Source organism: Corvus kubaryi, unplaced genomic scaffold (genome assembly GCF_017639235.1).
Source record: "Corvus kubaryi isolate FWS band 111438036 unplaced genomic scaffold, C.kubaryi_AGA036_p1.0 137, whole genome shotgun sequence".
NCBI classification, from domain to species: Eukaryota; Metazoa; Chordata; class Aves; order Passeriformes; family Corvidae; genus Corvus; species Corvus kubaryi.
The window spans coordinates 1,604,604-1,632,061 of NW_024580671.1; the positions used below are offsets into that span (position 1 = coordinate 1,604,604).

Genomic DNA, 27,458 nt, shown 5'->3' on the forward strand with positions numbered 1-27,458 from the left:
TCTGATACAAAGTCAGAACACATGTTGCAGACCAGATGAAAGACCTCGCAAACAGAAAGAGCTTGCTGGCAACCAAGCAGCTGAACTAATGCTCCAGACATTTTAGGTTACTCTGGTATAAACAAGGATCAAAATGGAACACAATTTAAAATGGGTGAGATGAAGATACTGGTTTAGCTTCAATTGGTTCAATGCAACTGGTACAAGTCAGTTGAAACACAAACCACACAGGTCTAACTTGTACTTTATAACTTAAACCATTAACAGAATCTCACATTTCAATGTCAAACCTTTAGGGGTTTTAGGTTTGGTCGTTTTTTTTGGGTTTTTTTTTGCGCTACATTCAAACAGTAACAAAATAATACCTGTTCTATTTAGAAACGTAAAAGATCTTTTGCTGCCTCACGCGACACTTATGCAAAAATAATGTCTCTATAATAACACTTAACACTGCTCTCAGTGTTCCAGAAATGCAACAGCAGAAACTGCATGCTTGTTTACACCAAAGAATAAACGAACAAAAGCTACATGTGAGGTATAAGCTGAAAACACAGCCTTTAGACTCTGCTACTCTGTCCTTACTTAGTATGCTGGGTCTGTATACGATTTCTTGCGGTATTTTAAATAACATTCCATTAGGTTTTTCACAGTGCAGTTTTTCTACTAGGTTTTTGCAATGGCACACTGCTATCAAAGCAGTGATTTAACATGTATGCCTAACTCTTATCAGAGTAGGTGAAACCAGGCACTATGGAGCTAAAATGATTTCTTGGCTCCAGAACTGTAAGTATCTATTCCCACTAAAAAGAAGATCCATTCACACAAAGTTCATCATGTGAGGTGATGCAAAACAGAAGAAAAACTAATTTACTTGGTCCAAGCCATGCTGTGTTTTAAATGTTTTCTCATTTTGTGTGGGATTGATACTTCAATTCTTTTTATTCTTTTTTAACTTTTGCAGTTTTTATGCCCACCTCAAATCCAAATACCTTTTACTTCTGCACCAATGGTCTTTACTAGCTGCACTACGCAATTACAGTCTAGGTATGGTTTCACCACCAGTAAACATAATAGTGTGTTTTCTGTTGATTCTGCAACAGAACACTCGAAAATGCTGATGCATATTAAATAGAGCACATTAGATAGCTATACTGCCATGAACAGGTTGTAAAGATGATGAAGATGATAGAAAAAAAAGCTCCTATACAGAAGCATTCTAACATCAATGGATTATTTTCTCTACCACAGGAGGATTCATTTCCTGAAGGCTTATTTTGTGGCTAAGGTGTCATTATTTTCTGTGTCACTTCCTACACCAGTAAAAGTCTCTGCTACTAAGAAATCATTGTTTTACATTTAACCATCATTATTTTTAGTAACACTATCCATTCATTAAATATAATCCAGTCTCCCTCCCTTCCCTAACTACACAGGTTGCTTTTTGCACCCAATATGGAACTACAATTAACCAACCCCTGGCTGAGATATAGAAGTCTTTGGATTTGTGTTGTGACTGGAACAAGCTGCACAACTATAAGGAGTGCAAGGCATCTTGCATCTTGTCAGTCTTCATTAAATATCAACACTGATGAAGAGATAGCAAAAAATTGAAAACAATTATTAACCCAAAAAAGGGCAAAAGTACAAAGATAAGATTATGATCACCTTTCTCTTACCATTAAAAAAACCCAAAACAAAACAAATCCACTTCAGCTCTCCATAGCTGTTGAATAAACAAATACAAAGAGATAAACGCTCCTGGAATGGTTACTAGTTTTCTGTTTTTATTTGAAAAGATGTCTTCACACCCATTTAACTAAAACACAGGATCCCAAACTTTCTAAGCTGTCAGACCTCCACCAAAACTCAGACTTGCTGGCCAACAATAGACCCAAGCACCCAGTGAATCCGAGTAGTTTACAGGTGTGACTTTTCCCGTGCCCTGCACCACTCCCCAAGCTGTCTCCTGGCTCCCCACTATTCCATGCCTACCCCCAAAGCACACGCGTACCCGGGTAGTCCCGCAGCCCTCCCGCCGGCCGGGCAGGAACCAGCATGCTGCCCGCAGCCCTGGGGCGAGGCAGGCAAGGTAAGGGCAGCCTGGGCGGCGGAGCCGGCCGAGCTAGGGCGCGGTTCCGTACACCGCTCAAGCGGCGTGTTCGTGTTCAGCGATCGAGGCCGCACCGCAGCCCGGCAGGCGCGGAGGGCTCACCGACACAGCGCAGCACGGCACGGCAGCCACGGCCAGCGGACCGAAACTACCGCGGGCAGCACCTACGCCAGACCCATGCCTCCCTCCCCAACACCCCCCGGCAAGACCCAGCCCGGGGGCGCGGCCGCAGCGCGCCGTGCCCGCCCTACCTGAGGCCGGGGCAAACACCGGAGCCGCAGCCCCGCCACCGGAGCCGCCACCCACCGCGCGCTCCGCCGCCGCCGCACACGGCGCACGCGCACCGGCCCGCTCTCCGCCCTGCAGAGGCTGTCGGGGAAAAGGTGGGCGGTGCGGCCGGCCCGGAGGCGTGCCGGGAGCTGTAGTCGCGGGGAGCCCGCCCGGTCCGGGGTGGTGCCTGGGGCGGTTGCCCCGGCGAAGTGGCGTGCCCGCGCGGCATCGCGTCCTGCCCGCCCGGCTGCCCCTCGGGATTGGGAGAGCCCGCTTGGCACCGTGGGGCTTGTCCGTGAGTGCTGTGGCAGCGCTGACTTTCCCTGCGCCCACGAGTATCCGGGTCCGCGGCAGAGTCTGATGGCGTCGCCTGGCAGCAGCCACCGTCATCCTCCGGGAACGGTGAGGCCACGGGGCGGGGGTGCTCCGGGCGAGGAGACCAAAAGCTGCCGCCGGCCGGAGCGGCCCGCGCTATCCCCCGGGAGCAGCCGGGCCGGGGGCAGTGGCGGAGCTGCTTCGCTCCTGCGGGCCGGCCGCGGTCCCGGGCGGGCGCGTCCGGGCGCAGGCGGCGGCGCAGGCTGAGCCCGGGAAAGGAGCGTCCCGCTGTGTGTGCTCTCGGCTGCTGCCTGTGCTGCGCCTCGTTGCGAAGGCGGCCACAAAATAAGGCAATTTGTTCATTCAGCAGAGCTGGAATGAAGCGGGGACAAAATTGTCTCAGCAGCGTCGTGGGGGGATCCTGGGCTGCCACTCCATCACTCCCGGGGCTGGGATGTGCCAAGTAGGAGAGAATGGGAACCCTGCAAAGATCCTGTCTTGGTTGGGGCTTTGTAATTAAGATCTAGTGCTTCGCAGAGCTACTCCGCGTAGATGCAATTTGAAAGTCAAAAGTAGCTTAAACTGTGTTACCCAAGGTAAACAAATACAGAGTTAGCAGAGCGCATCTCCTGCGTGACTGTGGTGCTTCTTGATACTTAGTCCCCCTCGAGTGAACATGACTCTGTGCTGCCCATTATACACACCTTGGTGGGAGAAGAACAGGTTTTCCTACAAGTGCTTGATTTCAATGTGATGGTAATGATGAGCGGGAAAGACTCCACCACTAGAATAAGTAGTAAAGCAGGCATGTTTATTCCAGCGCTGGGACGCATGGGGGATACCTCCTCCAAAGTCATGCGTGCCGACAGCTGCATTCAGCTTGGTATAGATCGGGTTATGAGTTCCATATTCATTGAGTTTCCCAGTACGCCTATACATATTCATCGCTTAGCCTCGCTTCGTATTATAATGAGCCCAACAGTCATTTGCATCCGTGTTGCGCTTGCGCAGTGTTGTCTGGTGGTCGTGGGCAGGGGTGTCCGAGATAAGAGTCTTCCTCAGATGAAGTAAAGGGTCTTCCTCATCCTGAACGTTTCACCTTTCCTCCCTGCGCATGCTCTTTATGCCCCTGGGCTAAGTCCAAACTTCAAGACTGGTTTGAGTTAGTTTTAGGTTAAAAACAGGATCTTCCTTCAAGATTCCTTCTCTTTATCAATAGTCTCGTATCTTCTCATCCTGCTTTGGTAGGCACAATAAGTGTTGGGCAAGTGGTATGCATTGCTTTTAACAAACCACTTCTTAGTAAATAATTTAATCTCTGTTTCCCCATCCCCCCGATTCAGTAAGGTATCACCATGCGAGCTTGGCTGCCTCTGCGTGGTTTCCTGTACTCAGACCAGGGCATTGTTGTTCTGGTAGTACTTGAACATACCCTCTTCTTCTACCCAGACTTCCTTTTCTATCTGAGTTTGCTGAACTTTGCAACATGTGGCCCTTTTATGTATGCTTGATCTCCTGAGTAAGTCCAGAAAATCTTGTGGAAAGTAATATAAAATCCCCATCTATTTCACACGTTTTGTAGACCCATGATCTCAGTGTCTCACCATACGGATCATCTGTTTACTAAAACCACAGGTTTTAGTTGAGGACAATGGACGAGCAAAATGATGAAAAACTCGTCATTTAAATAAATTATCTCACAGTATGTATATACTGTGGAAAATACTCTGCATAGGTTGTGCCCCCATACCTTACTATAGCTGGTCTCCCAACAAGTTAGATTCTGCTGTTTATGTACGGATATCTCTCCTTTTGGATAAAATTTTAGGACTGATAGTTTCTTACGACATTTTGTAAGTTAAGGGAAAAAAATATATGAGAGTTGGAAGGTAGGAGAGGATTGACAGTAGTAAGGTTGTGTATTTTCTTTCAGAATAATTTTGATTGTTGAGCATTTCAGACTCCTAACTTCTACATCCCATTGTTTAAGAAAAAAATGAACATGTTTAAGAACTCTGATCCTCAGACAAGTATGTTATTGAGATCAAGTAGTATTCAGTTAACTGAATAAGTAGAAGTGCCAGTATGCTCCTTGTATTATCCTTTGTCATCTACAACAAAACAGTAAAGCAAAAATGCATATAAGGTGTCATCCTTGTGAAGTCATGGATTGAATGTAATGCATGTTTATGTTTAGCAAACACTGAAGAAATATAGTAAATATAGGGGAGCTCTCAAGTGTTTCACATATTCAGAAAAGATGAAGAAAGGGTCGTTTTTATCCTCCCTTAAACATACAGCTGGATTTCTGAGTCTTACAGCTCTTCTTTCAGAATGCTTAGGCATATTTGTTTTGGAAAGTAATACCAGTTTCAGGCTTTTATTAAGGAAGGAGGTTTCACTTGTTGAGTCTTTAAACTGCTGAATGAGGAACAGGATGCGTGATGGATCAGATCTCAAAATATTGTGCTCAGAATACAGCATTGTTGAAGTTATTAATTGAGATTGATTTTTTTCTATAAAATACATACCCCTGTTGTGTCATTAGTTTTCTTGAATAATACTGCATTTACTATTCTAGTTAGCTTTATTTCTTTCTTAATTTTTCTTAACCATTTATGCTATATCCATAACTTAGGGCAATAAGTAGGTTAAAAATGTTCTGGTTTAAACTTGACAGAATTTACTTTTTGAAATATTGATCAGAAAGTCTAGAGACAGCTCCAGAGAACAGAATAATCCAAGATTTCCAATCCCTTCTGCCTTTTTCAGATACTGCATTGACTTTTAGGTGTGTGAGAAATCACGGTGGCCCACAGCAACCAGAAGGTAAGCAGTAGAAGAAAACTTTCCACCACTTTCTGATGAGATTTTTCTCAGTTTCCAGGTTGATTAATGTACTTTGTCAATTCAAGTATTCTAATCCAAAAGGAGTGATGTTTAATACAATGTTGAGAAGTTGGTGCTCACAGTATCAAACTAAAGAAGGTATTGGTCGTGTTTTAAATATTAGAAATAATGATTTTTGTGTTTGTTCATTGGCATAGAAATACCACATTAGGAGATGGTGAAGAAAACAAGGATATTGAAGTTAAAATACAGGTTTCATGTGTGTCTTGATCTTCACTGATAGTTTTAAAAATTCATTGACTATGTATGGTGTAATTTTTAACTTAAAGAAAAATGGTTTCATTATAGCCTGCTAGTTTGCAATAGATCAAAATGTGAACAGAATGTTATTCAGTGTTACAAATGGATACAGTTAGAATCATATGGTGTGGTTCAGTGGCCAGCCTCCATTAAATCATTTGACCTAAAACTGATATGCACTGATAATACCTGATAACTGTTGTTTTAATCTTTGTTCCAGGAAAAAAAATCATTACTTCGATATGGCACCCATTTTAGATTGGAAGAAGCTCATGAAAATTGATCCAGATACTCTGCCTCGTCAAGAGGAACTAGCAGACAGGTTGCTGGATATCTTGTTCAAGGTGCTTGAGAAAAAGGGAACATGAGGATTTTGTTATACCTTCTTCACTAAACTGTCTCTGGTCCTTCACATACATGAAAGCTTTATTTTGTGGATTTCACTGATATTAGTGTAAAACCACTTTTGTCTCTTTCCTTAGGTTGATGGGAAAGACTTAAAAACTGAAATTCCAGAAAAACTAATACACCTTTTTAAAATTACTCAATCGCTTCTAAAGGTTTGTACTAATGCTTACTTTCTACAATTCTGCAGATGCTTTTTTTTTTTTTTTGTTTAAATGGAAACATAGTTTTTCTTTTTTTCCCCTGTTCCTGAAAACACTGCTCACTCCTAAGGTAATTTATATGCTAAAAGTGTGCTTGCACCAGAGTACCTGCTTGTAGCTGTTGGAATTTAGTAGTGGAAAGTGAAGTGAATTGAACTAACATAGTTATATAGATGGAAAATGCAAACAAATTTCTCAAAGTAAGTGTGTCTTAAACATGAGGTCTATGGACAAATCTTTTAATTTCTTTTAGTAGTAAATATTTCTTCTTTGCTTACTATGCTTCTTTTCTCAGATGAAAACTCAAGAGATAGAACTGGCACTAGAAGAAGTTGAAAAAGCTGGGGAAGAGCAAGCCAAATGTGGTAAGCAAGCTTTTTTATGCTGTTCCTATATGCTGTTCCTTTTTTTATGCTGTTCCTAACAAATTGACATTTGTTAAATGTGGATTTTAGGTTTTTGTTGTTCTTGTTTTGTGGCTTTTCTTGGATTTAGAGAACTGGACAAAATACCAACTGCTCTGAAGTTAATTGCTTCAATGAAGCCAAATATTTAAAGTCTAAGGTTTACCATTGTTGTTTTATGTGTTTTTTACCTTGTTTGGTAATTCACTGTATCTGTTCTGTTTTACCAGAAAATAATTTTAAAACAAAGCTGATGAAACTTCAGAATGAATTAGAGGTATGTTTTAAAATTTTGCTAGTGTATAGGGTGCTCTGCTGGAGTTTTTTAATTATTTGATTTTAGACTAGTACTTAATCTTGTAAAGTGATGAACTAGCCCTACATTCTAGCAAATGCTTTTTATTGTTTTTTGAATAGTCTTGGGTGAATAATTATTTGACTTTTTTATACTTGAAAAATCCCATTTATTTTAGTCTTAGCATCTGCTTTGGTGTTTTTAGTTCTTTCTACTTTGAATATCTACTGTATTTATAATGTTATTATTATGCTTATAAGATGGCACAAAGATCTGCTGGTGGTCGTGATACTCGTTTTTTGCGTGATGAGATCCGCCAGCTGGAAAAACAATTGGAACAAAAAGAGAGACAGTTAACAGATATAGAAAAAGAATTGGAAAAGGAGAAGAAAGTGAATGAACAGGTAAGAAGGACTTGAGCGTGACATCTCTAGAAGCTATTTTGTCAAATATTTTGAAAAGTTGAGGTTCTGAAAAAAGCCTCTGAAATTTAAAAAAAAAAATGAAACCATTGATGGAACAGGATTGCTGTGCATTTGTTTTCTTTTTTCTGTTTCTGGAGTTCTTTGTGGTGTCAGTGATGCATATAAAGGTTTTCTATCTTGTAGCTTGCTCTTCGAGTTGAAGATGCCGAAAATGAGAACATCAGATTCAGGAGAGAGGTTAGCAAAAATTATTGCTGATTTACTGTATTTTTAATATTTGTTTATAGATGTATTATTGTCTTTCTGTATTTATAATTTTTGTTGTGATGTTTAATTTTGGAACATTTCCTGTTTAGTAGTGCAAAGTAAATATGTGGTACATCTGCTCCAATGAAACTTGGTTATTTGAGGTCAGCAATTCTTTACATTTCTATTTGCATAGTCCTACTGTGTATTAGTTTGGCCTGGATTTTGGGTTTTGAATTTTTAGTATTTTTCTTAAATATTATTGCCAAGTAGATTTGTTTAATTATTGTCCTGGGGTAAAACCTTGAGAATCATTTGTCAAAATGTCCCTCTACATGGGTGTGTGTATGTATGTATATGCATGCACAGGTATAAAGAAAGCTATTTTTTTTTGTCTCTATATTGATTAATATTTAGTCTTCCTAAAGCAAAACTTATTTCTAATATTTTTCATGCTTTGTTCTCTTGGTCTTGTTTTCTCCTTTTTAATATGAAGAAAAAGCGCATAAAGAAAAAGGTGAGGCTTCTGAGACTTTTAAAACAGACTGTAGGAATTTGGATGGATTTTGAGTGTCTTAGCTGTTTGTGTTAGCTTGTTAGAAATGCAATGACTTTGTCTTCAACTCTTAGAAATGGATTTAAGTTTGGATTGCTTTCTGTGCAGAATGAACAATTGCATCAGGATGTAGTTGACTATCAGAGGCAATTAGATTCTCAAAAAGAAACTATTCCATTACGAAGAGGAGAGGTTTCTGATTACACATCACAGTTGTCCAAAAGAAGCTCTGAGCTTGTCCAGTATTTGGATGAAATTCAGGTAAAAATCTATTCACTCTATTGAGTATATATTGGAGTTTTACTGACCGTAGTGTTTTTCATGACACCATGTCAATTTAGAGATAAAGTCACCTGGAGTAAGGGAATTCATAATATGGTATGGTTCTGTCATGCATATGGTCTGCATCTATGAATCTGGCAGAAGTAATGAAGTTATTAACTTAGTATTATGACATATTATGTCTTTTATTTGCTGTTTGGATTCATTGATATTGGTAACTTAGAGGTGAAATATGTTATTCTGTGCTAATTTCATGTAAAACTTTCAAGTTCTTATTCAGATATTAAGATGGGCACTTTCTAAAAGCTTTTTTTTCTTTATTTTTGCAGAATTTGACTGAAGCTAATGAGAAGTTAGAGATTCAAAACCAAGAAATGAGGAAAAATCTTGAGGAATCAGTGCAAGAAATGGAGAAGATGACTGATGAATATAGCAAAATGAAACTAATTGTGCAGCAATCTGATATTATTATGGATGAATTAAGAAAAGAGAAAGATCGCTACAAATTTCAAGTAAGAGCTGACTCATTATTTAGTATAATTTTTTTTTAGGTTTCTACTCTGTTTTCATATTTTAGCTTAAGTTAAAATATTCTATCTATGCAGTTAAAACCACATACTTCTCTAAAGTAACACTCTTTCAAAGTGGTGTGATCTTTGAATGTGGTACAGATTTTAAAATTTGACTGCAGATCACAAACTTTTTTTTTGTATAAAATGTTAGTCATGTACTGTACTCAAAAGTCATTCCCTTGCTGCTGTAATACTAATCTATTAAATGTTATGTACTCGATGTAGTGTGTTTGTACATAAATACTGGTTAAGCCCAAACCTTTTTGTAATGTGATGTTCATGCAAATGGCATGTCTAGGTTCAGGATCTTTCAGACCAACTGAAAGCAAAGAACGAGGAAGATGATCCACTCATGGCAGCTGTAAATGCAAAAGTTGAAGAATGGAAGGTATGTTTTAGTACTTTTAAAATCATTTTTAGAAATTACTTCAGGTGTTCTGATGGTATTTTATCTTCTTTTCAGAAAATCTTAGCTTCAAAAGATGATGAACTCCTAGAGTATCAGCAAATGTTGTTTAACTTGGAAGAGAAAATGAAAATGGTCCAACTTGATGTAGACAGAAACAGTATACTATCCCTTCAGCAGGTACAGTCCATGTGAGGCATTGCACACATAGAAATGACCATTCACTAAATATGCTCATGACCAAATATGTATTTAGTCTTTCATAGTTTGCAAATACAAAATACTTAAGTTTGAGAATTATGAGACAGGTCGATTCATTCGACTGTAAAGTTAGCTTAATAGACAATGTACAAAGAAAACTTCTGTGTAGGCATGTATGTATCTATGTATGACCTGAACTCTTGGTAGTTGGTTCTGTTACTTCCACGTTTATCTTTTCTAGCTATATATATTTCTAAGAAACACGTACTTAGTGTTTCTAAAATATAGCTTAGTTTCTGTGCACTAAATTTGTTAGTTAAGGAACAATCTTACCTAGTATTTAATTTTCTGTGTTCATTTGTCTCATCTGATTAACTCTGTGGTTCATTGTATGATAGAGCTAGCTGAATTTGTGTATCTCTCATATTCACGTAAAATTACATAGTTCTTCATGAATTTGAATGTCTCCACTTTCTTAAAAAACATAACCCCCTCCCCGTCCCCCCAAAATAATGTGGTCCATTAGGAATCCTGAAATAGTCATTATGGAAAGCATACACTCTGATTCCAGGATGATTTTCTAGAGCCTTGCTGGAAGTTTTTTAAGTAAATGTGTATTGACATTTATGTAACATTTTGCGTTCTTGTAGACTGAGCAGTATGGTGAGATATATTTATGCAGTCTTCCAGACCTAGTGACAGATAGCTTCTCAAGAGAAAAAAACACTTAAATACAAATCAGCCTTAGGTATCAGAAGAGGAAAGCAGCTGAAAGTAACTTTGATAAGCAGTTGCTTGGTTTTATCTGAATAGATGGCTGTAGAGATTGCTTTTTTGGGGGGGTGAGGGGAGGGAGGGGGCATTACTAGCATGGCATTTTGAAATGTTTTGTGGAAATAAGCTGTATTTTAAGCAGACATTTAAAAACTAAATCAAGCTACTGCTCAGGTTTTTTACTCAAAATGGACTGAGCTTTCTATCCTTCAATGTATGTTTATATTCTGAAGAGTTATATTTAAGTCTTTACAACTTTGCTAAGTTCTGTACTTTTAGATTCTGAATGTGGTTATATTTTTAAGAAAGCCTGAAAGTTGTTTTTCAGAACAGTGGTATAGAGTAAGAACCTTGAGATTTTTATGTTTTTATTATTACATTTTATTATTATTTTACATTTTATTAGTATTATTCATGCTTGTAACTTTTTTAAAGCCTTTTTTATCTTTTACCACGTTTTTATTCATCACAGAAAAAGTGACGTTAAGCTTTCTATGTTGTCTCTAAAGTTCACGTGCAAGTACAGAAATAGCATAGTATAAATAGAAGTCACTTCCACAGTCTGCGTGTACTTCGGAATGTATGTGGATGCAAAACAAGATGTGATACCAATTTTTAAAAGTTAGATGGCTTGCTGAAAGGCTGTCTGCAATTCAGGTGTCATGTAGGATGGATTGTTAGTCCTTGCAATCTTGAACTTGTATTTCTCAGTTCCCAGTGGCAATTGTTTATGAGGAAGCTGCAAGAAACCTGTATCATCTGGAACTTTTCATCTAACATTGGCAAACTCTGAGAGTACTGTTACCATTTAAAATCATTATACTAAAATTCTGCTTTTTTTTCTGTTTGAGTGCTTTATTTTTACAATCTTATTTTTCCCACTTTGCATTTATATACCAAACTTCTAGATAATACCTGAACTCTCCGTTGTAAGTATAGTATATTTGATGTTGTGTAAATTGTTTTGTATTAGCTACATGTAATTTCTTCATTTACCGTGTGGTGTTCTGTATTGGTAGTTTGCCTGTCAGTAAAGAAGGATCCTTTAATGGAATTTCTTTTTTTTTTTTTGTGTAGGGTGTGCAAGTGCGAGATGCTCAGATAAGATTGCTTACTGAGCAAGTTGAACAGTATACCAAAGAAATGGAGAAAAATGCATTCGTTATTGAGAAATTAAAAGATGATCTCCAAAAAGATAAAGGTAACATGACTATTTTATATTCATGTCAAAATTAGGAAAATCAGAAACCACAAATTTACTGTGCATTCTTTATTTTTTAGAAATACAGGAAAAAATAATTGCAGTATTTGAGTAATTTTAGTCTCTAATCTATTTTCTTCATTTTCTTTTATTAAACATTCATGAAGAGTTTACATTTATCCAGATTACCTCAGTGGGTTTTATGGGTAATAAAATTATACCTGTTCTGTAAAAGTTAGAGCATAACATACCAGGTCTCAGCTCCATCAAGAATTGAAAAGGAGTAGTAGCACGCAATTCCAAATAAATTCTGATTTCCCTTCTGTGCCCTCACTTATGATAAATACTGTTTGAAGGAACTGTTGTGGGAAAGAAAACCCGACCTCTTATATGTAGTGTCTTTAATTTCCCAATTAAAAAGAGCAGGAAATGAATATGTCCTTTTTAATGTTTTCTGAAGTGTTTCTGTCTTGATTAATGGCAGATAGCAAGAATTCCTAGTTGAATTGTAAACACCAAGGTTTTTATTTCCAGGTCACTCCTCTCTTGCTCCACGGAATCAAATTGGGGATATGCAAGAAAAGTTAAAAATGCTGGAAGAGAGAACTTTGGAGGCTGAAAAATCAGCGGAATTGGCAGAAGCACATGCTAGAGAAAAGGACAAAGAACTTGTTGAGACTTTGAAAAGAATGAGAGACTATGAACTGGTAAACAGCTTTTCAGAGTGCAGAGGGTATTCATCATATTTTTAAGAGAGCATTTTGTCCTTCCATATTTATTTAATTGTTCTAATTAAAAATTAAATAAATGACTTTGATGGTATTCCCCTTTCTCTTCCCTCCCCTTTTGAACAGTAATTGAACACTCAAGATATGATTCTTCAAAGGATCACGTAGTTGGAGGACTCACTTTTGAAATATGCAGACTCCTCTGTATTCAAGGACAGATTTATAGGATCTGCTTTTTGTTGAGTAACTTTTTTCACTAAGCATAGTGCAGAAAAGTGATAGAGGCTGAAAAACGTTTTTCTTGTCTGTGTAATGATGCAAGAAAGATTCATAATCTAGTAAGTCTTCTATTGGTTGTTTTGTTCTTACTTCCCATGTGGGGTTTTTACAGGGAATATATGGTTTGGAAGAAGCTGTTGCTGAAATCAAAGATTTAAGAAAGCAAGTCAAAATACGAGAACATGAGATCGAGACGTTAATTAAGGAAGTCAATAAACTTGAACTTAAAATAAATGACTTTCTTGATGAAAATGAAGAACTCAGAGAACGCTTAGGTATGCTGTATCCAGTACATGTTCAATTATTTGTTGGGTAAAAATTGAAATAGGATTTTATTATGGAAATTTTTTATAATACCAAGTCACTGGAAATAATTTGTTATATTCTGCTAATATTTCCAAGTAGTTTTAATTAGTTTGGAAAACTGCATGAATGAACTTGGCTTACAGATTCCTTTGACTGAAGAAAGTAGGACAATAGGTTCTGTACTCTTTTTCGGTTTTGATTCCTCTTTGACCACACACTGCATAATAAAATTCCTAATATGGTATTTGGAAACCACAGCATCCTGAAGTTATAATGCTAGATGAAAAACACAGAGAAGACTTCAGCAGGCTTATTTTTAAATAGAAGAATTTAAATGTAAATAAGGCCACTTTATTGCACTTTGGGTTTTGAGTAACTGAGGTAAAATTAAGCTTTCTTCTTGTCTTAATACATAGAGTGTAAGATGTGTGTATATGTTATATAGATAGTTATATATTTTTATAGATAGTTGAAATATATTCAACTATCAACAAACTATTTTTTTAACTCTGTCTAGTTATGTTCTTACATAAATTACCTGCATTAACTAACATTAATGTTCCTCCTTAATGAGTAACTGTGATATATTTTGTTTTAGGTCTTGAGCCAAAGACAATGATTGATTTAAATGAATTCAGAAACAGCAAAGCACTGAAGCAGCAGCAATATAGAGCTGAAAACCAGATCCTTTTGCAAGAGGTGAGTGATAAATGCTATTTTTGTGTAAGAGCTATATAATAAAAATATATTGAAACAAAATGGAATACTGATCTGTGAATAATAATATGCAGATTGAAAGACTGGAAGAGGAAAGGATTGAACTGAAAAAACACATTCGTAAGTTGGTTCAGGAGAAAGGAAGAAGAGTTGCGACAACAGGTAGGATGTTTTTATTCTAAACTGTCCTTTCAAAAACATTCTGTTTATACTTATAAACAGAACTTATTCTGTTTATACTTAAGTATAAATATTGTGTTTGTACTTAATGTAGCTATGTTATATTTACTCATTTATTTAAATTAAAAGGCTAAGTAGATTGCATTGAATCTGTAGGAAGAGGTGAGTGGTTTTGGATTTCCTAGTCTTACAGCCCAGTATCTTTCTGAGATGTGATGACTTGTAATGCATCACTGAGACTTCTGTCATTGCCTTGCAATGAGTGCAGGGTGATCTCCCCAAAACTTCCAGTAAATCTACTTAATTCATGTGTTTTGAAATTCTTAGAATTTTGATTCCGTGCTACCCAGGATAGCATAATGTGCTCAGATGGAAAGGTAGAAAACTAGAACTCAGATATAATAAATGGAATCTATTCTTTGGCTTGGAGACCAATTAAAATTTCATAATAATTTATTACTTGTACATCTACTTGCACCTTAGGATTGGATGCTGATAATATACAGATGACTGATAGCTTTACCGAAGAGAAGGGAAAGAATATGAGGAAGTTGGATTTCTTGAGCAGACATGACATTGCTGAAATAAAAGCAAAGGTTGGTTCATAAAGCAAGTTTATGAACATTCCTTGTATTTCTCTTGCAAAAATTAAAAGCCCCTATTTTGTAAATATTTGTTAAAATATTTATCTAGGGGCTTTTATTAACTGCTTTTTAAAAAATCCCAGAATGAACAGTTTGTAATACTTTCTAGAAGACTAGTGAATATTCTGTATGTTTTGTAAATAACAGCCTAGCAGCTCATGTAATATAGAATGGAGAAACACACTTGCAGATAGAGTAGCACCAGTTGAAATTCTGAAATCAGAGCAGAATATAGCTGAAAACAGAAAGGCTGTGGGAAATCTACTTAGAAGATCTTCTGGCATACATGAGAATTCAGATCACTTGGAAAAAAGCAGAAGTACTTTTTCAGTTCATTTTGGTTCTGAACAAGTGATAAAGTGACAACTAGTTAAAACACAAGTGCAATTTTGAAGCTCTCAGTGTTTCAGAGCAACAACTTACACGCCCTCTCAGACTTCTGGTGTGTACCAGACCACTATTCCAGCTGCTGCATGACCCAAGAGTACATACTTCGCTATGGACAGTATTATATGGGATACACCTCATGTAATTATTCCAGTGAATCCATTGCTGTTCCTATTTAGGCAAGAAATCAGTACATGGACAGAGAAATTTTCATGAATGCATACTTCAGATTTGAAGAAGTCTGTGACTAAAATATTAAATTGCTAAAACTAGATTCTGTGTATTTTCTTGTCTAGGAGAAACTTTATGTTTTTTTCTTTAGAATGAGTATCTTGCAACTGAATTACGTGAGAGAGAGAGAGATTTGGAGAAAAACAGGACTGTAATGGCCAAATTTCAATCTAAATGTAAGTTGCAACCTGTTTTAAAACTAGGGAATATTATGAGCTACCTGCAGATAGTTAGCTTATTTGGTTTTTCTGTTTCTAGAATTCTGATCATATATATCTGACTTGTAAAAAAAATCTTATGTTCATATATCTTTGCATGTGTATGTAAATATACATATGTAGTGTTACTAAATCAGTGATAGTAGCTGAAACATAGTTTATTCACACTAAATACATTAAAATATTACTTCTCATGTTTTTCCTTCTTGATTCAGGCCTAGTAAGGGCTGTAAGTGTGGGAGTAATCCCAGTTGTAACAATTGTATAACTTGTGTAATTGTAGAGCTTTTCTGGTCAAAGGAAGTACTGGGGAATTGGAGCCACTTGCTGCTTACTTACATATGTATGTTAGCTGAAGTACACTGCTTGAAAACTCAAAAATAAAAATAATTCTAATTTCTTTGGACAAGAAGCTTATTTTTTTTCCCCAGAGAATGTGAATTCTTAAAATTCTTTCTGACTTTTCGAAATAGACTTGGTGAAACTGCTCAAGTTGTTGCAGTTCACTCCTGGGTGTTCAGGATGATTAGCCATATTGTTTGAATGCAAAGAATGTCCTGACAGGTGTTTTCAGTTTTTTAAAGTTTTCAGACTATTTGCTTTGTGCTGGAAATCAGAGTTTCATTGAGAAACTATTGATGGTAGGGGTCTTGAGAGTCCTTGAAAGCCACATAATTTTAAATGCCCTTTTTTTCTCAGTCTGCGGAAGGAATTCAGGCAATTCCTAGATACTTCATTGTTACACCCAGACATTTCCAAGATAGCCGTGTTTCTGGACCGGTAAAAGTCCGGCTATTACAGAAGTTTAAAGTGAAGTAAACATTGAAGACTGGAAGGTTCAGTGAAGTCAATTGCATTCCCATGAAGCATTTAATTATGTTTTTTCTTGGTATTTCATCAGTAAGGTACACCTCCCACATATTCCTAGCAGCTCTGATTTTAATTTCATAATTGGTTATGCCTATGTATGTTCATTCTTTTAATTTAATCAAATCAACAGGTATCGTGATGAAATGTCCTAGGAAACGTTAACTCTTTTTTTTTCAGTGCTTTTAAACATATTTACAACTTTTATTACAGTAAAAGAGTTATCAGAAGAGAATAAGCAACTTGAACAAGGAATGAAAGAAATATTGCAAGCCATCAAGGAAATGCAGAAGGATTCTAGTATGAAGGGAGGAGAAACAGCCTTGATAATCCCTAGTCTGGATCGTTTAGTTCATGTAAGATTGCTTTTTAAAATATTATTTAGCTTTATAGGAATTACAGGGTATTTTTGTCCTCCTCAGTTATTAGTTTAATGTAAAATTTAATAGTGGTTTCTTTGTACATATGCTTTCTTAGTGTGATTCCCCTTTAAAAAGGTAAATTAAAATATACAGGAGAAGGGATTGCCATTAAAATTAAAAAAGCCCCCAGTTTCAGCTGGCTATAATAAAACTGTCCTTGGCAAATTTGTTGTCCCACTCATAAAGCTTTTTTAAAAGTTCATTTGCCTTTTTATCTCTATGGGACTTGCAGAAAATGTTTTTAAAAAACACTTTATTCAAACATCTTACAAAAAACAAGGCGTTTTCCAGGAAAGTGTAACCATATAAGTCATAGTCTATGCAAATATACCGTCAGGAAATTGTTAAATAGATGTTACAATGTTAAAATGTCATGCTTTTCGCTAGTTTCATGTAGTCTAAACTTGAGGGCTCCAGTTGACTCTGAAAAAAGTTAAAGCTTTTCTGCACTTTTTCTTTGTTTTGTTAATTAAATGTTTACTGCATTAGGCAATGGAGTCAAAGAATTCAGAGGGGATCTTTGATGCTAGTGTGCACTTGAAAGCTCAGGTTGACCAGCTTACAGGACGAAATGAGGAATTGAGACAGGAGCTAAGAGAGACTCAGAAGGAGGCAACAAGTTTGTCTAATCAGCTGGCAAGTGCCAATGAAAAGGTATATTATTTGTTTTATATAATTTATTTTGTACTTCAAAAGTGACTGTTCTGATAATATAGAACAATCCACACAATCTATAAGACACTGAATTTAGCTTATGAAAACAGTGTAATTGTACAAATCTTACTGAAATATATGTAGTGGACCTACTAATTCCGTTTTAACTTTGGATCTTACTCTTCTTAATGTTACTTTATCCTTGGAATATTCCCTCATGTTAAACACCAAGCATGCCTGTCTTCTGGGGAGAGCTGTGCCCAAAAAAGCTCAGTGATCTATTTCTTCAAAAAAGCCAGGAGTCTTCCATTTTTTATTGATAAATATGTAACAGAAATTAGGTGTTTGAAATTATGAATCATTCTCCAAAGTCCTATATCTTGTTTTAAGTCGTACAGTTCATTCTGTAGAATGCTTCTTCCAGGGAAGGAATGAGGAATGGATTATTATCTTACAAGAAGCCAAATTTAAATTTGCTTTTTATGACAGCTTTGGTGATGCAAAAAGATTTGCCAGAAACTAATCTTCTAGAATAGTTTTTTACATACTGTTAGAGAACCAGAGAGCTTTTAAATTAAATGAAAAGGGAAAGTTTTGTTTAGAAAAAACTGCCAAATAACCACTGCAATAATTCTTTCCAAAACTTAATCTTACTAAAGGAGTAGAATGCACTGTGTTTTAAACAATTGGGAATAAAACTGTGGTGGTATGTGTAGTTACCCTGATTGCTGGGGTAATTTGATAAATTTGGATGAATTTATTATGCATTTAATGATTTATGAAATCATAGCACTTTTAAAAGGTTATTTTAAGGAGTATTAGAATGTTTTAGAATATAAGTGAAAATTAATTAAGTTATTAATCACAACTGATGTAGCAATATACTTTTCATAATTTGTTTTTAAATCTAATAGCAAGAGCTACTGCTTTATGGTTTTGTGTCCTTTCTTTAGATTGAACAAATGAAAAATGAAATTTGCTTACTACATCAGTCAGAAGGTGCCAATATTGTCTTCCAAACAGTGAATCTTCCAGAAGGAATGGCTCCTTCAAGTGTTAGTACGATTAATTCTCTGAATGAATATTTAATACATCTTACACAGGTAACTCATATATTCCTTGAAATAAAGAGTATTCATAACATGTATCTAATTCCTCCAAAATCCAGTAGTATGCCGTGTGTGGAAACAAGAGATCTCTCCAAAATTATTTTGGTGTTCTAACATCTACTAAGCATTTTGGGCTCTTCTGTAATTTAAAGCTGTAAGTATTTTGCTGTGCTGTAAACCTGAAAGGTAATAGTTAACTAACTTTTGGAACAGCAGTTCAGATTTTTTTTGTTTTAAATCTGAATTTTGATCTAAATATTTGCCCACTCTTCCTTCTACTTCCACAGTTGCACTCTTTCTATGAGAAATTCTCTCTTACTGCTGTCTGGATTCCACACCTGAGTCTGCATGTGCAAATCCTACTTGAACAGTTTTTCCCTATAGAGCCAAGGTCTCTATTAATTTATTATATGAATTTTCATTCCATTATTTGTCAAAAATACATCAGCAATTGTAAATAGAGGCATAAATACATTGAAACAGATTCCAGTGATTCCCATGGGAAGCATAGCAAACAGGATTATATTAATGAAGAATTGACTATTTCAGAATTGGAGTAAAAAAAAAAAGTTACCTTTTTATTATTATTACGTTATCTTTTTCTGTCTTTGATAATTTTTTTTTTCATTAGAGAATATTTTTTCAACTCTATATGCTTGTAAAGTAGAATAGTATTTGGGAAAATGAGAAGAAAATGCCACTTCCCAGTTAGACATTCAATTAGTATTCCTTGTAGGCTAGCAACGGGTCCTGGTGTTTTGAACTTGAAGGCCTGTAACCTGCAGTGCAATTGTGCTCTATTTCACACCTGTTAATGTGAATGCCGAAGCTCACTGGTTTTTTTCATCTGTTGCTTCTAAAGAAAATACATACTTCATATCCGTAGTTCACATAGTTCATGACAGAAGCATCTATCATGAAAACACAAAGGACTGCCATTTTGATTAGATTAATAGTTTTGTGTTTAAAACCTATATTAATAACTTCTGTATTTTTATTTTGAAAATAACAATTAGGAACTGGAAAACAAAGAAAAGTTACTTAAACAATTAGAAGATGCAGTAGAGGACTACAAGCGAAAATTTGCAGTAATTCGTCATCAACAAGGCTTGCTGTATAAAGAATATCAAAGGTATTGCTCTCTTTTCTGAATGATGAAAGTTCAATTATCTAAGTATTTAACAATCTTGAAACAAGATTTGCTGCTGTGGTGAAGTAGTCCTTTGGTTAATGTCATAAGTGCTGCCATGTTTGGATAGGGACTCCATACATTTTTTTCAGTCCTGTAAAGATTCAGACAACTCCTACAAAACCATTTTCTGCTGGACTCTTCTCATGTTGCATATTTTATGAGGATTTCATTGTGCTTTCTGCATCGGATATCTTGCATTTTACTGGAACCTGGTGTGATGGACTCTTCAGCCTCATTTTCTTTTGCTTTCAAGTATGGGTTGTAATAGGTTTTTGGAAGTGGAGAGGAGGGGAGAGGGAAAAAAGCAAACTACTGTACAAATACAGTCAGAGATCTCTGAAAATTTCAGGTTGTCAGGATTTTGTGGCTGGTTTTCTTTCAGGCTCTTAGTTCTTTTATATGCTTCAGTGAACCTAAATTCTATAAAATTATTCTTATGGTTAAAAAATTAAAAAAGTGTTTTCATCTGTTTGGAGGATAGGGATAAATATGATGATTTGGATTTTTCAATTAACAAACTGTTATTTGAATACTCTCTTTCTTTGGATTGGAACGAACAGTCACCCAGGTGGCTTCTAGAATAAGGGTTTAACCTCTCAGAAACCTTTGTTGGTTCTTTGAATCAGTTAAGATTCCCAGACAATGTTATCTCTTTTTAAAGCATTAAAGATACAGCTTTTTTATTGAAGGCTCTAATATACTGCCTCATTTACTACTAGGTGAGATATCTCCAATGACAGGGAAAAAATGATGATTCAAGGCTCCTTCCTCTAAACCTGGTACAGATTGAAGTTACCTGAGGAGATTCTTTGACTTGGCATCCCATTAAAAGTCACTTTCAAAGAATTTTCTTCCATTCTCCATTTTACTCCATTATGTAAGAAGCTAAGATACTTTCTTTGAGGAGATAATACCACTTCTAAAATACCCTTGATTTACCGTTGTTTAAACAAGCCTAAACTATCCCATACACTCTATAGGAACTTCCTTATTAGACATGTATGAAAGTTCACAGTCTTTTTTTTTTTCTCAAATGAATAAATAAAAATGGGTAGAGGAGAGTAGTTTGGGCCAAGTGAAGCTGTGTGAGCTGAATCTTTTTATGTTTTCAATGTGTTTTTCACTGAAATAACAAAACAAGGGTGGGAACTTGTTAATTTCTGTAACAGGAAGTTACGTCCTTTATGCAGCTGAAATAAAAATAAATGTAATGGAAGGAAAGATTTGCAGGCAAAAAAGTAGGAAAGTAAGGCATATATATCTCTGCATTATAATATACATAAGAACAGATAAGACACTGAAGAGTTATTTTCATCATTTAAGAAGCTGTAGCCTAAAGAGAGGGTGTTGTTTTTCAGTAATCCGTCTACAATTTATCATGTGCTTTTCAAATTATATTACTGCTAAAAGTAAGTACCTTGGTTTGCAATATTTCAGAGTTGCTGTTGAAGCTACAGTTTTAAACATTATCAAGTCTTTCATCATAATAAATGAAAATTCCTTACTGTTTTAGTCAAAAGGAGAGCTGGCAGAAAGAATCAGAAAATATTAAAGAGGAAATGAAAAAGCTAGAAGAGCAAAAAGAACAGGATGCTATGAAAATAAAGGCATATTCTGTAAGTAATTTTTGTTGCTTTCATTTTTCAAAAGGACTTTAGGACATAGAACAGAGATTTTAATACACTGCTCTGGTTTGTTAGATGGGAAAATGTGTACACACACCTCTTGTGCATGCCCCAGGGTGCTGTGTATGTGTGGGGGTGCTCCAGTATTGTGTGTGCCCGTTGTCCTTCCTGCAGGCTGCTAACCCTGCACTGGGGAGAAGCCACCCCAGGAGGTCACATCACACACCTGGGGTGTGGGTCCCTAACTGTTGCACTTAGTACCTCCAGACCATTATCTGGAGTGCTGAGGAGTGGTGTCCAGCAGGGAAGAATCGCTCACAAATGCGCAGAAGATGCAGTGGAGAAGCCTCTGAAGCTGAACTAGGTTATGAGTGCTGTATTGTAACCCTTTCTGCCTCTGTTGTTAGAAGCTTTTATGCATTTTTTATACCAGTTTTCAAGCTGACAACTTCTTTATTTCAAGTCTCTAATTTTATGGTTACTATTCAGTCTGGTTAATGGTGATCTTTAAGATTATCAGTTTTGAGCAAATGCCTTCTAAGGCAGTCTCACGTGTACTGTTCACACACACTATTTACACTCACACTGCTCTCTTAACAATAGTTGTTACCCCGGCTGTTTGATTGGGAGGGGGAGCATGCAAGCAACCCCTTGGAAAACACATTAGTTTACACTAAGAATTAAGGTTACTACTTTTAATTGCATCTTATTATAAGTAACTGTTAATGTAAATGAATCAGTGTTTCAGAAAAACAGGAAACAGAATTCATCTTTCTATTTTGATTTACTTCCACCAAGTTTGAATTCAATATTCCATTAAGAAAACTGAAAAGTATTGGTGGTATTTAGAAGTTCCTGGAATTCATGCAGGTGTCTAATCACATAGTGCAATTTTAGATGGCTACAGTTGTCTTTGGGCACCAAACTGCAAAATTTAACCAAAGGCATATTGGCCTTACAGAGAAGCAGACACAGAGCAAGGATATCACAGGGTGTTGGAAGTAACTAGGAATGTTTAGAAGACAGCAGCTCCAATTTCTACTACCTGTCTCCTTGGCAAGCTGATGTGTGTGACAGCAGAGCTAAAGCTCACATGACTTCTGTGACCTGAGTTGCCATAGTTTGCTCTCCCCACCGCTGCCCCACCTGGGATTTATACTTGCATGCAAGCACATGTGTGCACACAGACACACAAATGTTACTATAGCAGGGATCCTGAGCTTACTTTACAAATAAAGGTTTGGTCTTCAAAGTAGGACGTTATTAGGGTTTGTTTGGAGCCACAGGACTTCTCTTTTGTTTAGAAAATTGTTCCAATGCATTTTTTTTTTATTCTACTATAAATGGGAAGACTGATGACAGGGAATGCAGAGAACCATTCTTATAAATTTTGAAAATGTCAGCATTAATTAAAATTCCAGTTAATCAGTACAAGGTACTAGCTTCTGGTTTTGAAGATTCGTCTTTTTCTTAGAATATTGTATACCTGGGCATATGTTGAGTGTGTGTATATATTTTATTAGCAAAAAGAAATTATTTCAGACAAATTAATAGAATTTTTCCACCTAGATTAAAAAGTATGCAAGAAAGCTTGTGTATATAGTTGTGCTTTACCATATTTCTGGACAAGGTTCTTTGTTAAAAAAATGTTTTACAGAATTTACTCGATGCACTTCAGATGGATCCTGATGAAACAAAGAAAGTACTTGCAGAAAATAATAGAAAAATAACTGTTTTACGAGTTAATGAAAAATCACTAACAAGGCAGTGTACCACTTTACTTGAAATGGAACGACACCTCAGAAAAGAAAATGAGAAACTAAAGGGTGAAATAACACATATGGAGACTGCAGTTACAGGGAAGATTGGAAACTTGCAACGATTCAAGGTATAGTTTATAGTAGTAATAGCACACATTTTTATTTTTACTATTTGGAAAGAAATACCCTTTGTTTTTAAATTGAGTTGGTACTAGTTTCTTGAATGCATTACCCAAAAGCTTGCTAATTGCTGTTATAAATTTTGTAGAAATATCCTTTGTGTTTAAATAAGCACTGTGACCTGGACAAGCTCAAGAAGTGGGTCAGTGGGAACCTCACATGGTTTAACAAGACCAAGTGCAAGGTGCTGCACCTGAGTCAGGGTAACCCCTGGTACTAATCCAGGCTGGAGGGCGAACAGATGGAGAGCAGCCCTGCCGAGGAGGACCTGGGGGTGCTGGTGGGTGAGAGGCTGGACATGACCCAGCCACGTGCACTCACAACCCAGAAAGCCAAACGTGTCCTGGGCTGCATCCAAAGCACTGTGGCTGTTATGAGGAAGGGTTGAGATAACTGGGATTGCTCAGACTGGAAAAGAGGAAGCCTTTGGGGTGGCCTGATTCTGGCCTTCCAGTATCTGGAGGGAGCCTACAAGAAATATGGAGAGAGAATTTTGATAAGGGGATGTAGTGACAGGACAAGGGGGAAGGGCTTCAAACCAAAAGAGAGTAGCTTTAGATTAAATATTAGGAAGAAATTCTTTGCTATGAGGGTGGTGAGGCACTGGCACAGGTTGCCCACAGAAGTTGTGGATACCCTGTCCCTGGAAGTGTTCAAGGACAGGGCTCTGAACAACATGGTCTAGTGGAAGTTGTCCCTGCCCATGGCAGGGTGCTTTGGATCTAGATGATCTTCCAAGTGCCCTTCCAACCCAAACCATTCTGTGATTCTATGATCGTCGTATCTTACCTTCTGGCCTTGCAGGTTGCTAGGGCCTGTATTAGTTTTATAAAATATGTTTTGACAGTGCCTTGAGAGGCAACTATTGGTAAAATTACCCTGTGAATTGGAAAATCAGAGAAGTTTTGTCAGTGTTTCTTGCAGGAGATTTTTAAAGGTGAACAGTAATTTAGAAAAACAAACCAATTACCTAAAGCACTATATTAAGTATTATTCTTTTTATGCGGAGTAATTTTATATTTAAATTTCTAGCTGACCTTAGTAACCTATTGTGTTGATTATTTTCATAGGAAATGGCTTGCTTTAAGATTGCAGCTCTGCAAAAAGTGCTGGATGGTAGTGTGCCATTGTCTGAGCTAGAAGTGGCCAATAAGCAGTACAATGCATTAACTGCTAAATACAGAGAGATGTTACAAAAAGATAATTTGCTTGTCCAACGGACAACAAACATGGAACACATGGAGGTAATTTATGTTACTTTTTAACCCTAGGGGAAAGAAAATTACTATATATTAATTCAGCTTTGCTTTTTTTCCTCACTTAATAGAATGATAGAACAGAAGTTCCAGCACTGAAATTGCTGGTTAGAACAGTTTCATAGTGAGTATGAGATGTTTGAGCCAGTGTGACTGTTGCTGTTGAATTTTAATTTGCTATCCTGGTATTCTTAGTGGATTAAGACACATACACAGAATTCCAGGTTTTATTTCAATGGACAGACAGAAAAGCATTTTGTTTTGGTTCTTTGGGTTTTTGTTTGTTTGCTCTTTAAGCTTTGGATATGTTCCTTCAGAAAATATTTTTAGTTCATTGATTACTGAAACAAGGCTGGCAGAAGGAATATTTGCTGTCATCTTCAGTTTTGGAGGTCATAAGGAAAATTGAATGTAAACACTTCCAAGGCTTTCTCTCAAAGTATGTGCTCTTACTAATTCCCAGCTTTTACAGAAATGAAATGTTTAATTCCAAAAAGAGTAAAGCTTTGGAATTTTACTTCCATAAAAGAACCCAAAAACCCCAAAGATTGTTCATAATGTGTTTGCAAAATATTGTAGGGACTGCAAATTTTTAGCTCCTTCTGTGAACTCTTTTTCTGAAGTAGAAGGGAGTTTCTTCTCAAGCACTGTGAAGTTGGCTTCAGAGATACATTACTACCTCCCACTTTTCAGGGGTGGTAAAGAATGAATGGTGCCTACATCTATTTTATGGAATTTTGTGTGTATGAGAACTTGCATTGCCTATTTCAACAGCTTCATAGAGCTAGAGAATCATTTATCAACTAAAAACGTGTCCAGAAAACTAAAAATTGCAAATTAATATGAAGCATTCAGTTTGTTTTATTGGTTAATGTAGAAATTCGTGTTTGTATTTGGAGGAGTGAAGGAACATTTACAAAGGTAACATTTGGCATCATATTAGGTGACTAGCAGAACTAAAAGAAATGTATGGTCTGTTTTAAATAGATTTTTATGTGCAAGATGAAGTACTCTGTGTGGGATGAAATATCCTCCAGAAGTACTTCTAATCTAATTCTAGACACCGTAGGAATCACAGTTGCTGGTCATAAATGTTCACAGTATTACTAGCTGTGATAGTAAGAAACAGAGGACAAAGACTTACATTTTTACACTTAGTAGGAAACATACACTCTTCTGTTGCCATATATGTAGGTTATGGGTCACACACAGATAAAGTTTTAATCTGAAAATTTTCATAGATACTAAGCATGAAATCTGCTACAAGTAAATAGTTTGCTGTTATGTTGCAACTTTTCTGTCCTACAGCGTGAGAATGAATCCTTGAAAGCACAGATAAATTCATTGAATAAGGAGCTGGAGATCACAAAAGAGAAACTTCATACTGTAGAACAGGCTTGGGAACAGATGACTAAACTGGGCAAGTATGAAAGTTATATTGTAACATTAAGCACCAAATGGTATATCCTGTATAAAAGTAATATTTGAAAATATTTTAAAACAGACATGTCTTAAAATAACCAAAATCAGAAAAATCAAAACTATTTCATGTCTTTCAGTAACAATCTTAATTTTTGTGCTGAATATTTTTGTTTGTATGCTTCATTTGACTAAAACCAAGTTTGTTATTTTTCTCTGGAAACTCTTCCACTTTGACTTTTTTTGGGTTACTGGGTCAAGGGTTTAAAAGCTTTTAAAGCAACATCATGTGAATTAGATTTTCTTAATGTGTTCTAACTTGATTCTCAGTCATAGTGCTTCAGAGGTTGTCAAGAAAGTGATTTCTTTTTGCTGGTTTCATGCTTTGTAGCAAAGTATTCTTTCTTGATAGCTGGGGTTTCTTCGTACAGCGTACATTCCCGTTATTCAAGAAGAACTCACTCACCCTGGTTGTTTTACAGACCAGGCTTGACCAGGTATATTAAGGATAAAGTGAAAGGCTACACTGAAAATAGTTATCAGTGTCAATAACCATGGTTGCAGATACAGGCATTCATAATTCATAGTATTATTCAAATTACGTAACTTTCAAATCTGTAATAAGGCAAGATAACCATGCCTCCAGTTTAAAAAAAATAATATAGCTGTTATGATAAAGTTTATGTGACATATATAAAGAAAAACTCATGTTCAGTTTCATGGTGGAAATAATTTTCATAGTTGAATCAGCTTGTGTATTTCCTAATTCAGTATTTTTTTCTTGTAGGGGATGACAGTGCAATGGACAAAGCCACAAAAGCAATAACCAACAGTGAGATTTTGTCCATTTCTAAGAAAATCACAAGGTTAGAAATGAAGGAACTAAATGAAAGACAGAGAGCAGAACATTCACAACGAATGTATGAACATTTAAGGAGTACTGTAAAGCAAATAGAAGAACGTAATTTTGAATTGGAAACAAAATTTGCTGAGGTAAATCTGCTGAGATTTAACAGCCTAATTTGATACATCCTAAAAGCATATTTTTGAGCTTTTCAAAAATTATTTATATCAATAATATCAATTTGTATCAATAAATAAGTGTATAAATAAGCTTATGATGCAAAAAATAGTTTTGCAGCCTTTAAGAGCTGCAATTTTGCATGTGCAGGACATTGGTAAAAATATAACTAATTAATTTGTCAGTAGTTTATTTTAAAAGTTAGTTAATAGCTGTAAAACACATGATGAGCATCTTGACAGATAGTTTCCTAGTTTTGTCACCAGACTGCAAGAAAAAAGTCTCTTCCAGACCTGTTATTTCTTTTGGCTAATTCGTATGATCTCTTTTCATTTATTTTTTTCTTATAATTACCAATTATTCAAAAAAAGGTTAGAACTTTACATCCCTTGGGCTACTGATAGTGTTGTGATTCTGTTACAGATTGGCTATGTCCTGTGCCACACAT

At 36.3% G+C, this 27,458-nt stretch overlaps 2 protein-coding genes across 6 annotated transcripts in view; one reads left to right on the forward strand and one right to left on the reverse strand.

The window, feature by feature from the left end:
- The window catches only part of TMTC3 (transmembrane O-mannosyltransferase targeting cadherins 3), a 32,258-nt gene extending 29,789 nt beyond the window's left edge, over positions 1–2,469 (reverse strand). Inside the window, exon 1 of one of the 2 annotated variants that reach the window (XM_042017603.1) lies at positions 2,362–2,469. The gene's annotated coding sequence lies outside the window, so the exon portion shown is untranslated. The remainder of the gene's footprint in view (positions 1–2,361) is intronic. The other variant, XM_042017604.1, reaches the window with a different exon arrangement.
- A 59-nt stretch (positions 2,470–2,528) lies between these two features.
- CEP290 (centrosomal protein 290) overlaps positions 2,529–27,458 on the forward strand; it is a 49,464-nt gene continuing 24,534 nt past the window's right edge. For 2 of the 4 annotated variants that reach the window (XM_042017599.1, XM_042017601.1), the window contains exons 1-29: positions 2,529–2,782; positions 5,468–5,524; positions 6,066–6,189; positions 6,328–6,405; positions 6,749–6,818; positions 7,088–7,134; positions 7,413–7,556; positions 7,761–7,814; positions 8,320–8,340; positions 8,488–8,640; positions 8,991–9,173; positions 9,532–9,621; positions 9,697–9,819; positions 11,692–11,815; positions 12,350–12,522; positions 12,935–13,097; positions 13,727–13,827; positions 13,920–14,007; positions 14,509–14,621; positions 15,379–15,463; positions 16,586–16,728; positions 17,284–17,448; positions 18,402–18,551; positions 19,574–19,689; positions 21,263–21,365; positions 23,032–23,262; positions 24,385–24,558; positions 25,879–25,990; positions 26,777–26,982. In XM_042017599.1, coding sequence (XP_041873533.1) covers positions 6,088–6,189; positions 6,328–6,405; positions 6,749–6,818; positions 7,088–7,134; positions 7,413–7,556; positions 7,761–7,814; positions 8,320–8,340; positions 8,488–8,640; positions 8,991–9,173; positions 9,532–9,621; positions 9,697–9,819; positions 11,692–11,815; positions 12,350–12,522; positions 12,935–13,097; positions 13,727–13,827; positions 13,920–14,007; positions 14,509–14,621; positions 15,379–15,463; positions 16,586–16,728; positions 17,284–17,448; positions 18,402–18,551; positions 19,574–19,689; positions 21,263–21,365; positions 23,032–23,262; positions 24,385–24,558; positions 25,879–25,990; positions 26,777–26,982 — 3,312 coding nt within the window. In that variant the 5' untranslated portion in view covers positions 2,529–2,782; positions 5,468–5,524; positions 6,066–6,087. The remainder of the gene's footprint in view (positions 2,783–5,467; positions 5,525–6,065; positions 6,190–6,327; positions 6,406–6,748; positions 6,819–7,087; positions 7,135–7,412; positions 7,557–7,760; positions 7,815–8,319; positions 8,341–8,487; positions 8,641–8,990; positions 9,174–9,531; positions 9,622–9,696; positions 9,820–11,691; positions 11,816–12,349; positions 12,523–12,934; positions 13,098–13,726; positions 13,828–13,919; positions 14,008–14,508; positions 14,622–15,378; positions 15,464–16,585; positions 16,729–17,283; positions 17,449–18,401; positions 18,552–19,573; positions 19,690–21,262; positions 21,366–23,031; positions 23,263–24,384; positions 24,559–25,878; positions 25,991–26,776; positions 26,983–27,458) is intronic. The other 2 variants (XM_042017600.1, XM_042017602.1) reach the window with 1 other exon arrangement.